The sequence below is a fragment of the Rhinolophus ferrumequinum genome, chromosome 11, assembly GCF_004115265.2.
Source record: "Rhinolophus ferrumequinum isolate MPI-CBG mRhiFer1 chromosome 11, mRhiFer1_v1.p, whole genome shotgun sequence".
Taxonomy (NCBI): Eukaryota; Metazoa; Chordata; class Mammalia; order Chiroptera; family Rhinolophidae; genus Rhinolophus; species Rhinolophus ferrumequinum.
In genome coordinates, this window is record NC_046294.1 from 46,151,737 (window position 1) to 46,167,535 (window position 15,799).

The 15,799-nt window shown below is 36.1% G+C and overlaps 1 protein-coding gene across 1 annotated transcript; it reads right to left on the reverse strand.

The window, feature by feature from the left end:
- Positions 1 to 3,109: 3,109 nt before the first annotated feature.
- Positions 3,110 to 4,072, reverse strand: LOC117031214 (olfactory receptor 51Q1). Its single transcript, XM_033121641.1, has one exon. It carries the CDS (start codon positions 4,055 to 4,057, stop codon positions 3,110 to 3,112), a length of 948 nt encoding a protein of 315 aa, XP_032977532.1. The 5' UTR covers positions 4,058 to 4,072.
- Positions 4,073 to 15,799: the final 11,727 nt, after the last annotated feature.

A 15,799-nucleotide genomic window follows, 5' to 3' on the forward strand; every position in this document is an offset into this window, starting at 1 on the left:
AACCTTTCTCATCATCATTCACCAGAACTGTACACTTCTTTTTTACCAAGGAAGAACCTACACTGACACATAATAATCACCAAAGTTCATACTTTACCTTAGGGTTCACTGTGGGTGTTGAACGTTCAATGGGTTTGGACAAATGTATATTGATATATATCCATCATTACAATATCATACAGCATTTTTTCACTGCCCTAAAAATTCTCTGTGTTCTATTCATCTCTGACACTTTTAGTGTTTCTTTTAAGAATGTTGCAGCTTTAAGAGTAAATTAAAGGGAAGACTATAGTATATACAGGACCACCTGTTAAGACACTGAAATATTCAAGCAACATATGGTGGTCATTTGGACAGGAATGGCAACAATGAAAATGGGAAAAATAAAAGATTTTTAAAGTAAAAAAGGAGACAAAATAAATAAGACCTGATTGACTCATTGAACGGGAAGATGTGGTGACTGAGAAAGAGGGAGTGAAGAGTTTATTCATTTAATCAGCACCTATTAATTAGACATTTAGTAAAACCCACAATCTCTGCTTATCCCTGTGGATACACTGATAGACATGGTTCTAGTTTCTAATTTTGAAACATGTAGTAAGTTGGCACTTACTGAGATGTGGAATACTGCCAGGAGGTAAATGTGTTGTGTGTGTGTGTGTGTGTGTGTGTGTGTGTGTGTGTGTGTGTGTGTATGGCAGTGAATGATGTGGACAGGGTTTTACCAACAATGAAGGCAGTAGGTAATTTGTATAGTTTAGGCATACTGAGTTTGAGATGTGGTAAGCCATCCTAATCGAGATGAAAATTGGGTATATAATTCTGGAGTCAAGAGAATTTTAAGCTGTAGATATAGATTTGGGAGTTATATATAGACATAAAGTAACTGATGCTGTGAGAGTCAATGACAGTGATAGAGAAAGAAGATAGAGGAAGAAAACAAAGGGTCCAGGGAGCTTCTTGAAAATTACATTACTGGCTAACCATGTAACAATGGAAAGTTCACTTACTCCTCTGACCCTAAAAATCCTAATTTTCACAATGTACACAATGTTTCTATCTCCTGTGTCTATTGTTATGATTTAATTCTATAACTTATACCACCCCAGTTATCAGTGGTTGCTTTCCTACTCCACTAACAACAAAAATATTTTAAGCTTATTTTGATTATCTACTTTTGGAAAAAAGGAATGTCAGGGCCATGAGAAACATGTAATAATTATACATCATTTTGAATGTTCTTATTTAAGGGTCAACAGAAGATTGTACTCAGCAGCAGTTATTGTTGTTATTTTAGTGTATCTGTTCTTTGATCCACAGATAATGTTAAATTATATAGTAAAGAAAAGACATTTTTTAAAATGTCTTAGTTTTAAAAATACATAATGAAGGGTGAGCTATTGAATCTGACCTCACTCCTTGAGAGAAGATGGATCATTAGCTCTGAGACAACTGATGAGGTGCACATCCTAAGCTAGTAGCACTCTAAAACCAATTCAACTCCCAGTACCCCTCTTGAATAAGGTACTAAAACTGGGAATTCAACACATTGATGAAAACTCAATAAACATAAGAACATTTTCTGAGACACATATAAATATGTGATAGCACAATTATTTAAAAATTTATTATAGCCTCTTAAAAGATTAAGGTGTTTCTAGGAGAATTTTTAATATATATGCAGTTCTGCGACTGAATTCTCTTTATTCCTGAATTGTTTCTGTTATTGAGAACAATATGTATCATCTTGTTGACAGTGTCTGAGACCTGAATGGTGGAAGTGTAGAACAAGAGCTATCCTAGATCTCCCAGTGGGTTAGAGGGCATTCCCAGTCTAGATATGGATATAGATATAGATATAGGTGATATTGATGTAGATGTTACAGACATAGATAACAATTGAAAATATCACTGAATGGGATTAGTGAATGGAAGAAAATAATATTTATTAAGAACTATCTGTATTCCAAACAGTGATTTTTCTTTACTTACATTGAAAACCTCTTACTACAGCCCTCATTCCCTGTCACTCTTTGATATTTTTTATGGTTTTTATCGAGAGTGCTCCCTCCTCTTCACTTCATGTTATTTCATCAAAGTATTCCTGGATATCAAAGGCAGTTTACTTGTGCTTTCTATTTAATATTCATTAAAACTAGTTATGGATGTATAATTGTGTACATTTTACAAATGAAGAAACTCTGACTACATAAAGTTAAACAACTCTCCAGATCATTTATGACCAGTCAGGATGACTAATCAAAGACACCCCACAAAGTAAGTGCACAGTCTGAGTCATCTTAGAAAACAACAAGTCTAATTATAAACAATTCTTAGTTGTTTCTATATAGTCACACTCTTGATATTCAAGATTTTTTTATGTTTATCTTTCAGAGATGTCTATCTTATAGCTCTACCTGCACCCACCATCTTCTTTCATCCCTCGTTTCCATCATTCTAAGTCCCTGGTTCCAACGTTGAGTTTATGTGATTTCTGCATTGAATATTCACTCAACAGTTTCTCAAACCCCAGGCTATTTCAATTTTGTCTTTTGATATTTGATGTTCATATTTTATTCCAAGTGGTACCAATCCCCACAGTGGTCTTTCTTTCTTAAATTGGGCATCTATTATAGTTTATGAAGTTTCTCTTTCATTACTGCAGGTTGAGATTACATGAACCCTTGTGTTTATTTAAAAGGTAACATTGTTTTAGGAATTATTTATCAGGGCATGAACATGTTACAGTTACAATAAGTATATTTATACAATAAGCAGCATTTTCAGTTTATAAAGCCGAGTACTATACTTTACCAGATGCTTAATAATAGTACCACTGTGAAGAAAGCAAAACAAGATCATGTTTTGAATTATATACTTAAATATTATTTTTTGCCAAAGTCAATGGCTAGCGAAGAATAAGGTATAGTTTGAAAATCTTTATGCCTTAATTTCTAGTCAAAGAAAATTGATTTCTCTTGTTTTACATTGAAAGCTTCTTATACAGCACGTATTCCTCCCCCCATCTATGCTGCTTCAATGGTAATATCCTTGCTCTTGACTCCATGTAATTTAACAAAATTACTCCTGTAAGCCTAAATTCCAAGAGTTAGTGCACTGTTCTCTGGAAGAGTAAGCGGAAAATTCCCTGGCGGATCTGCTTAGTCTTTATACTGTAAATGATGGGGTTCATTACAGGAGGTGCCAATAGGTAGATATTGGCTATGATAACATGGACCAGTGGAGAGGCATGCTTGGCAAAGCGGTGGGTCATAGAAAGCCCAACCATGGGAACATAGAGAACCAGAACAGCCAGAATGTGAGACAGACAGTTATTGAGGGCCCGGAGCCGCTCAGTCCAGGTGGCTGTGCCCAAGATACTTTTTAAGATGAGTGTGTAAGACAGCACAATGAGCAGCGGGTCCATGACAATGATGAGCAAAACCAGAGCAAATCCATACCAGCTGTTGAAACGGATGTCACCACAGACCAGGTGAATCATATCCTGGTGGAGGCAGTAGGAGTGAGAGAGAAGGTGGGAGTGGCAGAAGGGCAGGCGCTTGAGAAGGAATAAGGAGGGAAGAACAGCCAGAACACAGCGACAAATGATGGCTATCCCAATCCTGTAGATGACCTGACTGGTGAGGATGGTGGCATAATGGAGAGGGCGGCAGATGGCCACATAGCGGTCAAAGGACATGGCCAACAACACAGAAGATTCCATAAAGGAGAATCCATGGAGGAAGAAAAATTGGGCGAAACAGCCCTCAAAGCTGATCTTACGAATGTCATACCATAGTATCTGCATAACTGTGGGCAGGGTGGTGAGGGTGAGACCCAGGTCAGTCAGGGCCAGCATGGAGAGAAATAGGTACATAGGCTGGTGGAGGGATGGCTCTATGTGGATGACAGTGAGAATGGTGATGTTGCCCAGGATGGAGATGGTGTAGAGACAGCAGAAGGGGATGGAGATCCAGATGTGGGATGCCTCAAATCCAGGGATGCCCGTGAGGATGAAGTAGAAGGGGTTTTGTGTGGCGTTAGTTACCTTGGACATGGTTGATGAATACAAAACCAGAATCTGTGTATTCTGTAATAAGAATTCCTTCAGTTTGCTACTGCCCTCGAGTCATTATGTATTCAATCTAGGACCCAAACATGTGCTTGGGATTGGTTTCCTAACACCACTTGCAATACACTAACCAGAGCACTAACAAACAGAAATGTGGATTTCTGCCATAAATTTCCATTTAAAATTTCCTTATATTTTCAACTTCTAACTCACCAGTATGTAATAAAATTCAGCGTTATGCTTCCTGCAAACATTGTGACTTATTTCCCACCGTCTCCTTTATATATGTATATGTACATATACACATGCATTTACTGATACCTCTCTCATCAATATTTCAAATGATGTTGAAATAACCAAATCAAGAGTCTCATCGTAGTTCCTATTCTACTTGACACAGAAAAAATATGATTCTGCTCATTATTTCCTTTTATTCAATTGAACGGAAATATTATTGAAAGAGTGCTATATCTTGGTGATGACCAGGTATCTTGTTTGAGTAACTACATAGATCATAGTAACGCTTTTTATCTGGAGCATTAGAGTAGGAGCAGACTTTGGGAGAAAGATCACAGGTTCAGTTTGTACATGTTGAATTAATATTCATAGAGCTATCTAAGAGAAATGGCAATTAAGCAAATAGGTATGAGATCCCAGAGGACAGAGAGGAAGACTGCTGGAGTTTGGGGAGTCCGTAGCATATTGATGGTAGCTGAGAACCTAGGAGTTGATGTGATAACTTAGGCAATAATTTAGGGTGAGAAAGGAAGGAGAATGAGGACAGCTCTGTAAGGTAATATAAAATTTAGCAATTTGGTAGATATGGATAAAGAAGCAAAAAAAACTGTGGACTGTTCAAAAAAGTGGGTGAAAAACAATAAAAAAGTAGGAGTCACAAAAACTAAGAAGATAAATGGTATGGTCACTGGTCACCACAGTTTGGTGCTGCTCATACACTTAATAAAATGAGTACTTGAAAGCATTTATTCAATTTAGAGATGTGGATATCAGTAGTAACCTTTTGGAAAGACATTCCAGTAGAATGACAGGAGAAGAAACTAAATTGAAGTGGTCTGAGTAGTGAATTCATTTGAAGGATTAGAGACAGTTTCTGAAGACCATGTATTCTAGCCGGACAGCTATACTGCCCCCCTAGGGTGTAAATGCAGACTTTTATTCTTTAAATAAAAGAAGGAATATAACTTTAGTAAAGTTAGAATATAACTTTAGTAACTTTAATAAAATGGTTATTCATTTTTGGAGTGTTCTGAGAATGAAAGCTGTGGACTTTCTTGTCAGGAAATATACAAAGCACTTAATGTGTTCCTATTCGTGAAGTCTAACCATATTCCTCCTAAAGTGTCCATAAATGCCAAACTAAGAATCCGTGGAGCATCATTAAACTCTAGAATGGAAAATAATACAAAATAAAATTAAGGAAATAGGCAAAAGGAGATGAAATGAAAATGTAATTTTTTGATTTAGAAAAAAAAAATCCAAGTTATTTATTTGAAAGAATCAATGTAATTTGAAAACCTCTAGCAAATCTGATCAAGAAAAAGAAGTACATGCCAACATTTAAAAATGAAATACAATGGGAGAGCCAAAACTGTAGAGAAATTGCAGAGGCCATACTAGTTACCAATAAAATAGTAAATAATAGGAATTTGAATGTTCTTTAGGACTTAAACCATAAACCAAAAGACAGGCTGCCAGAGCAAAGGTTTTTAAAAACTTCTTAGCTCCGAGTCCTGATAGACCTGATTAATATATCTGAGCTATTAAAAACTTATAAAATATTCTAAATAAAGAACATGCTAATCAGAGAGATATTTGGTCATTTGTAGAAGATTAAAAGAAAAAATCCTATAGACAAATGGTGGTGGTGCCCATCCAAGCACTGCGTAGGGGGCAGGTCTTATTCAGGTCTCCAGGAAATGACGTCTATGTGATGGCTACATGAGGCCATCTAGCTTGGTACTATTCAACATTTGATCATTGACTGCATTCTTGCTAGATCCAGAAACTTGACCATAATTTGAATCACTACATCACTTTTTGTTTGTTTGGATAGTAGGGCACATATTTTTTTCATGCATGTGGTACAGCAGTCTTCCCCTATCCTTTGGGGATATGTTCTGAGTCCCACAGTGGATGCTTGAAACCATGGATAGTATCGAATGCTTTATATACACTGTTTATGACTATGCATGCATACCTATGATAAAGATTAATTTATAAGTTAGGCACAGTAAGAAATTAACAATAATACTTAATAATAAAATATTATTGATTATATTCCCCAAACTGTATTTCATAGCCTTGTGGCTACATTGTGACTACCAATTTTACTTTCTAATCCCTTTACCTTCTCCCCCATCCCCACCCCCTGTCTCATCTAGCAACCATCAGGTTGTTTCTTATTCCCCCTATATCTCTGAGTCTACTTTGTGAGGGGTGTAAATGTATGACTATTACATTGTTTTATACACCTGAAACTAATAAAAAAAATGTATGACAAAGAATCAAGCACAAAAAAATTATTTGAGATGCTGTACATGTTCAATAAATATATACTCCAATTATAAAAAATTAATAAAATAGAACAATTATAACAATATACCATAATAAAAGTTATATGAATGCGGTCTTTCTCTCTCCCTAATAACCTAATTGATAACTGGGATAGCTACTAAGGTCTAAAGAGCAGTTAGTGTATACACTGTGAATATGCTAGACGAGGGATAATTTACTTCCCGGGCAGGACGGTGTGAGACTGTGCGAGATTTCCTTATGCTACTCAGAGTGCCGTACTGTGATTTAAAACTAATGAATTGTTTATTTCTGGAATTTTGTATTTAATATTTTTGGACCATGGTTGACCACAGGTAACTGAAAGTGTGAAGAGTGAAACTGGGGATAAGGGGAGACTACTGTACTTCCCTTTGTTTTCATATTTCAGTCTACTTTCGCTTGCTTGGTGTGAATATTAGTAGGGTGATATATTTGATTTTGACAGAATTTATATTTATGGCTAACAAAGCTAAGATCCTGAATTCTAAAAAAGAGAAAAATTAGTAGGAGTAAAATAATGCCATATTGAGAGGATTTTTGAGAGCCAAGACATCAAGCTTTCTGTGTGACTTCCAAATACTTACTCTCAAGCTTTAGTTATTTCAAATTTCAGTATGTACTCTACAAGTAAAATATCTCATAGTGGTGTAGTTGAATACAACTGAGATAATCCATGTGATATGCTTATTACCGTGGATGGCAGAGTGTGGGGATAGCAAGTGACAGCAGCAGCATTTGCAGAGAACTTACAATGTGTCAGATACTCTTCCTAGAGATTTGGGTATTTTAACTCACTTAATAATTGCATAATTGATGCCTATCATTTTAAATAATGAGGGATATGTGGCACTGATGAAAGAGTGATTTGTTTCTTTTTCTTTGAAAAGCCAAGGAAGTCTGAATGGAGGAAGTGGTCTATCAGCTGTTTTGTATTTTGAGTAGAAACTCAAAAAGAAATGTGTGTGTTGGGGGGTACGATGGGAGATAAGTATTTCAAACAAAGCAAATGGTGATAGTACCTGACAGGAAGTGAAGTCCTCTAGTTTTCTATAGCCCTCAAGTGTGGGGCCGATTGCAGAGGTGGTGGGAACTGTGGCAGAAAAGAGGGTGAGAATAGAAGAAGGGCATTAAAGGATGAAAGTGGGGCCATTGAAAGGCTTCAAGTCAGGGAGTGATATTACACTTTTAGTTGGGGGAGAGGGTGTGGGCCAGGACAAAACAAAATAGAGTTTGGGGGAAATTCCAGTTCTCTGAAGAGAAGCAAGTGATAAATATAAGAGTGTGTGTTTCTGTGAGTATGTGTAAGTGTGAGTGTTTATGGCCACATGTGTGTGGCAGGGAATGGGACAAAAAAGGAGACAAGATAAATCATTCTGAAGTGTATCAGAGAATACAGAATTTAAGGACTTATACTGGATCTTTCTGACCTCAGGACGGACCTAAAGCCAATGGGTATGTGTTAAGGAAAAAAAAAAAGTGAAGTCTTAATATCAGTAAAAACTTAACAATAACTTTTCTCTTCTGTAAGGCACTTATTTCTAGTCTCTCAAATAATTCTAACTCTCCTGGTAGGTAAAACTCTTAGAAATTTTCTACTAGGTGCAGATAGCGAGGTCTTTTGCATTAGTTGTGGAGTAGTTTATTGAGATCTTTATGTTTCTTCCAGCCCTGCTTCTTTGCTTCTATGATTTGTCCTTGTGTGTTAAGGTGTGGACTCTAACTGGCAAATGCTGAGGAAATGATTCTTTACCTTCGCATTAGCTTCTAACCTATCAGGCCCTTACTTGAGGGCGGTATAATTCACAAGCCTCTGGCTGGTTCATGCTGGCTTCTGTTCATCCCTCATCAGATGCTTTCATGCTTCCCTTGAACCCACCTCTTTCTGAGACATTTGTTGAGCCATTTGCAAGAAAGACAGAAGGACAAGTAAAAATAGGAGCAGAGGGGCTACCACTCAGGAAAGGCCAATTTTCAGGGCAGGATTTGTTGATAGATGATCTGCTGGCACTTACCAATAAGCACTGAAAAGTCTTCAGCTTTGATAACCACAGGTTTGCTGTAAAAGAGAATAATGGCATCAGGGCTACTTTTTGAACTCTGTTGGAGGACAGTGATAAATATCTTGATGAATTACTTCATTTCATGTTCCCTAGTTGTCACATCTCCATCCCACATCCTGTCAATATATGTCTGAAACGGGTTGGCTGCATTCTCTCCCTTGTCTCTAAGGAGTGTTTCCTGTTCTCACTCTGCAGGTATCCCGCCTCCTCTTATTGCTAATTGTCCATGGAGTACCCTAGCCTTACCTTTGTGCTTTCTTGTTCTTTCAGTGCTCTCTCTGGCTTCTATTCTTTGCTCTGTGGCTGAGTGCATCTATATGTTCCGAAGATTCCAGGTTGGAATTTAGGAGGTGTATGGGGAAACCTCTGGATCTCATAGGAATCTCATAGGAATATGGAGATCGTGCTCTGAGACCTGAGGCCCAAAGGGACAGAACCAGGAAAAATAACAAATAGTAACTGTAATAGCCAGAAACATTTACTGAGTGCTAAACTTGTACCAACAATTGAGCTAGCTGACGCAAGGAAATGTGAAGATGCTGTTAGATGACATGAAAAAGACATAGCCCATATCCTGGAAGATTTTTTTTCCCAGAGATCATTAATTTCCTTTTGCTTACTATAGTAGCTGATGTGGTTTGGAGAAGGACCGTTATGTTGGAATTGCCCTTTGATGTTGTCATCTTGCTTATGACCAAACTCAGATTTGATACAGCTTGATGATTTGGGGGAATGTATCTCAGATCTCTTGGTAGATTCCAAAGTCAGAAAGGCAAAATGTGATTTCCTCTTCCAGTGTCTTAAAGTAGTAACCTCAACATATGTTGTCCTTTACTTCTTCCCTAAAAGGCTGGATCTCTTCTCATGCAAGAATGGGCTGTGAAGGGTGCCATCGAGAGACAAATGATCTAGGATTTTATGTATGACTTTATTTAGACTATACTTCTCTCTAGACAGTGAAAACTGGCAGCTGTTTAGGTGTTCACTGTGAATGTTTCTTTTGGTTTCTACTACTGGAGGCACAGTATTTCCACAAACATGGCTTGTCTTTGTGATTCCTCCTGTATCTGGAATACTTGGCTTTTTTTTATTATTAAAGTTTATTGGGGTGACAATTGTTAGTAAAGTTACATAGATTTCAGGTATACAATTCTGTCTTACATCATCTATAAAACCCATTGTGTGTTCACCACCCAGAGTCAGTTCTCCTTCCATCACCATATATTTGATCCTCTTTACCCTCATCTACCACCCCGTTCCCCCCTTACCCTCTGATCATATTTGGCTTTTAAAATCTATTCCAAGGAATATCCACTTCTACATGATTCCCACTGCTTCAAAAGGGAGATTAAGATTATAGAGCAGAATATAAAGTTATAAACTCAGAAAATGTAGAAGTTAAATGAAGAAGAGAAATTGGGTGGGAATGTAGTGTTATATTACATTTGGGATGTAGTATTAAGTATATGATTACTCCATCATTAGTAGTTAAGGCTTAAGAGACAAATTTAAAATTGAAAATAAAGCATTAAACTAAATACTATATTCACAGTATAAAGGTATAATGTCAAAATTGATAAAATATTGATAATTCTTGAAGTTGAGTTTGAAGAAAGAGTACATGGAAATTCTTTATAATATTCTTTATTTTTATGTATGTCTGAACATTTCCTTAATAAAATATTTTAGAAATAAGGTAGGGGGTAGAAGATGGTGGTGGACTGGGAAGTCCATTTAATTCATTATTGTTTATATTAAGAGAGTAGACACTGTTTAAAGAAACAGAATATTGTGCGTGTGTGTGCATGTGTGTGTGTGTGTGTTTGTATGGCTCACAAGATAAAAATTGCATTTAAATTTTTAAATGATTGAAAAATAAACAATAGACAATGATATATTGTGACACATGATACATATATTAAGTTCAAACTTCAGTGTCCATATATAAAGTTTTATTGGAATACACTCATGTTCATTTATTTATGTGTTGTGTATGGCTACATTCACATTACAATAGCACAACTGAGTAGTTTTGAAGGAAGCTGCATGGCACACAAAGCCTGAAATATTTATTATCTTGCCTTTTGCAGGAAAAAGTTTGCTGACCTCTGACATAATAGGAAATGGATTTAGGAGATAAACAAATTTCAAAGAAATGGAGGTATAAATATTCCCTGATCATCTGAAAGGCTGTTCACTCTCACTTAAAGTAGAAAGTAATTGAAATCAAATTGAGATAGTTTTTATTCATCATATTACAAAAATTCAAAAATGTTAAAACAGATAAGTTAGGAAAGGTATGATGAAAAAAGCACTTTCACAATTGCTGATGGCAGAGTTAATAGGTATGACTTATAAAAAGGAAATAATAATGCTGTACCTATAAAAATTATAAACAAAATTATTTACTCAGCAATTCTACTTTTAAAAATTTTGTTTACAAATGCATTTATATGCATGCAAATTGACATGTATACAAGGTGATTCACTACAATATTATTTATGAGAACAGAAAAAAATGGAAGCAAACTAGATATTCATCAACCGTGAACTGGTATATAAATCCTGGTAACCTACAATGTACCAGGATTGACACAGTGAAATATTACGTAGACGTGAAAACAAATGATGATGCTCTTCATGTACTGGTTAGGAATTCTCTCAAAGATATATGTGTATATTAAAAATCAAGGAGAGAACAATACATAAATTTCACTGGGAAAAAGTATAAATGCATGTAATTTCTTGTTTATATATAAATGCTTTCCTAAAAAGAAATGCAATAAAATGAAAATATTTGTTGACTTTGGGGAGAGACACCAGAATCACTGAAATAGAGACTTAACGTGAGTATTTTCAACATACATGCATTCAAGTAGGAGATCCAACTGTGTGAATGTCTAACATTGTCAATAGTATTTACATTAAAATGTAAATTTAATGAAATTTAGACTGTATGTAGTAGTCCATGGCGTTTCTTGAATCTTTGACTTATGTTTATGTCAATGTTGGAAACTATTAAATCATTATACTCAAATATTGCTTTTTTCCCAAGACACTCTCCTTCTGGGGCTCCAATTATATGTGCAACTGAACTGTCCAGCAAATACTGTAAGTCCTTTAAGAATTTTTTTTCTTTTTCTTTCTTTCTTTTTTCTCCATTATGCTTCGTCCTTTCACATATATAGTCTGGTTATACTCTAAATTATTTTCCAATACCTTGATTCTTTCTTCAGTTGTGTCAAATATGATTAAACCCATCCATTGTGCTTTTAATTTCAGTTATTTTTTAGTTCTAGGATTTCCATTTTATTTTTAATAGTTTCAACTTATTGCTTAAATTCTATACCTTGAAATTTGAGTTCTCGGCAATATTAATTGAAATTATTTTAATGTCTGGGTATGCTAACTGCAATAGCTGAAACCTCTGTGGATCTAATCCTTTGCCTGACTTCTATTTTTCTCCTGATTTTTTTCAATTTTTGTATTTTGCATTTCTGGTTATATTTTAATGAGCATAATGAAAAATTACAAGGATAATTTGAGACGCTGGTTAATGTCTTCCTGCTGAGAGTATTTAAGTTTACTTCTAATTAGAGTGACCAGCCATCTCAATTTGTGGCTAAGGGGGTTTCCAAGGATATGGTACTTTTTGAGATAAAACTAGAAAAGTCCTGGAAAAAACTGAGATGATTTGTCACCCTAATTCTTACACACAGAGTTGTAAAATTAGGTAGTGAGTTTATTAAAAATAACCTATATTAGGCAAGTGTATTTCTAATATTCCTTTAGTTCACTATGTAAGTTTTTTGGAATCTAAATAAATGCCTAGAAATTTACCAGTCCCTCTGGTCCATGAGGATCCTTGTGTTTTAATTTTTATGCCTCTGCACTCCAGTCATTTGAGACTGCTGTAAGCTCCTCTCATTTTATCAGCTATTACTTTTGAATTGACAATTTTTTTGAAGTGGGATAATGGTACAGAATATCAAGTTCATTTCTCTGTGCTTCCCTTGTTGCAATCTTAGCCTTTCCATCTTCGTTGCATTGGGTGCTCTCTGAAGTCATTTACAAAATATTTTCCTAACTTTTCTAATTGTTCTTGGCAAGAGCATTGATCTGAAGCAAATATTTCTTGATGAATGTGGAAACACTTAGAATATTTCATCTATTTTTCTTAAGTGTTTTAATTTATAATTTAGCTTCATGCCTATCTGAATATAAAGACATCATTTTGTCTTATTGAGGAAATAAAGGATCAAAATAATTTTTAAAGATCTAAATTTTAAGTTACTAGAGTTTATATGGAATACTTGAGTTAATACTCCATTGTATTTATGTTCTACGTCATCTTTTGCCAATCATCTAACTTTGGTTATTTCCATGTCTTGGCTACTGTGAATAATGCTGAGATGAACATAGGGATACATACATCTTTACAGACAGATATTTTCAGATTTTTTTGGTCGACACCCAGAAGAATTGCTGGGTTGTATGTTAATTCTATTCTGAATTTTTTGAGGAAACTCCATACTGTTTTCTGTAGTGGCTATATCAATCTATATTCCCACCACCAGTATATGAGGGTTCCTTTTCTCCACATCTTCTCCAATACTTGTTATTCCTTGTCTTGTTGATAACAGCTATTCTAACAGGTATGAGATGGTATCTCACTGGGGGGTTGATTTTCATTTCCCTCATAGCTAGTGAATTTGAGCGTCTTTTCATATATCTATTAGCCATTTGTATGTCTTCTTGGGAGAAGTGTCTGTTCAGGTCCTCTGCCCATTTTTTAATCCTTTGTTTGTTTGTTGTTGAAGTTGTATGAGTTCTTCATATATTTTAGATATGTTAGCCTCGTATCAGAGGTGTTGTTTTCCAATGTCTCCTTCCATTTGAATAGTGAGCTTAGGAAATAGAGCTGACCAGATGGAGGAAAGAATTAGTGATATCAAAGATAGAAATCTGGAAATGATGCAGATGGAAGAGGAGAGAGACTTGAAGGTTAAAATAAATGAAAGAACTCTATAAGAACTATCTGACTCCATCAGAAAGAGCAATATAAGAATAATGAGTATACCAGGAGAAGAAGAGAGGGAGAAGGAAACAGTGAGAGATTTTCATTTTATGTCAAGGCACCTGACAACCTGGTTTCATCATTCTTTCCTGTACTTCTCTTGCTATAGGATGTCTTTCTGCAGATATTCTAAAGATATCCCCTCTTCTCCTCCCAGGGAATTGCCATTCTAATTTCTCTGGTCATCTGTGGGATGGTTCTTCCTGTGTATTTACCTGCTTGGTTTCATTTGATATTTCTCAGTCTTAGTTCCCTGCAGAGTTCTGTCATCCATCAGAGGGCTATGAATCTAGGGTATCGTTGTAGGCAATTGAAGACCCCTAAGTAAGAATCTGTGCAAACAGATTACCTGGAAACCTGGAGTAGAGACACAGAATTAACTTTAACAAAAAAATCTTTGGCCATTTTTGGCATCTCTACAATGTACAATGCGAAAAAAATATTTTTAATTTAAAATTTATATTCAAAACTTTATTTGTGTTTTGGAATGTTATAAGGTCTATTTAAAACTGATTCTAGGGCTGGCCCGGTGGCTCAGGCGGTTAGAGCTCCATGCTCCTAACTCCGAAGGCTGCCGGTTTGATTCCCACATGGGCCAGTGGGCTCTCAACCACAAGGTTGCCAGTTCAACTCCTCCAGTCCCGCAAGGGATGGTGGGCTGTGCCCCCTGCAACTAGAAACGGCAACTGGACCTGGAGCTGAGCTGCGCCCTCCACAACTAAGACTGAAAGGACAACAACTTGAAGCTGAACGGCACCCTCCACAACTAAGATTGAAAGGACAACAACTTGACTTGTAAAAAAGTCCTGGAAGTACACACTGTTCCCCAATAAAGTCCTGTTCCCCTTCCTCAATAAAATCTTAAAAAAAAAAAACCCAAAAAACTGATTCTAAACATCACTTCAGGAAGTATAAAATGGAGCTCTGCAGAGGCACAAAAATTATTTCTAAGCTTCAGGAGGGAAGGAAGGGACCTTGTCTTTTTGGTCACCACTTTATCTCTAGGGCCTAGATATGCACCTGGCCCATTGAGGGTGCTCAGTTAATGCTACTTCATTGACAAGTAAAAAGGATCCAGGTTGTTGCAGTTCTTGCTCAGTTAGTATAGTAAAGGGGTTAATAGCTGAGATTCTGGAGTTTGACCCAACTGAATTCCAATGCCAGCTCTTGGCTATGTAGGTTTGAACAAGTTGATTACTATATCTAAGCTCCAGCTTTTCATCTGAAAAAAATAATTGCATTAATCCTAATTCATAGGGTTGTTGTGGGTGGGGAGTGATTGAAACAATAAAAGTACCTAGTATACATTTTCATCTTAAACACTTTGGTTCCTTTCTTTGAAAATATAAATGTAAAATTTTTACATTACTTCTAATGTCTGCAAAGGAATATCCAATCAGAAAAAAATGTTAATGTTAATATTCACAAAGGAATGCTTGCCTTTTTGAAAGATTTTACGTCCTGGACGGGAAAACTTCAGAATTTTGCATAATGAGCAAGACTTGTAATTTTGGGGACTCCCAGCTTGGAGCCTGGGTGAGGTTGGGTGAATTCCACATCAGACCCAGTCCTGGAAACCCCTTTTGAGCTAGTTAGTGTATCCTTTCGCTATTGAACTCATATAAGCAACTCAAGAGAACGTAACATATTTCACTTCCTCTTTTTCTAGGACAAAGGGATCAATAGATTTACCAGGACGCCTTACAACTCCTGACTACATTTTCCTTATGGGGAGAGGTATGTTTTCATAAACAATCTTTCCTGCATCCCTGCCCCAGCTATGCAAGGTAATAGAAAACCTCATGTCACACAAAATGTTTTAAAATAACATAAATTCTTTATACTGTTCTGTCACACATAATCCAACCCCACTTGCACTCCCACTCCAGTTCACTGCCAGATTATGAAGAACCTCTTGTTAGACATCATATTTTAAGGTAACACTATTTGCATAACGTGCAAACGAGGACCACTTGTGATATAGAAAAAAAAGTCTCTTTCTACTTTGTCCTTTGT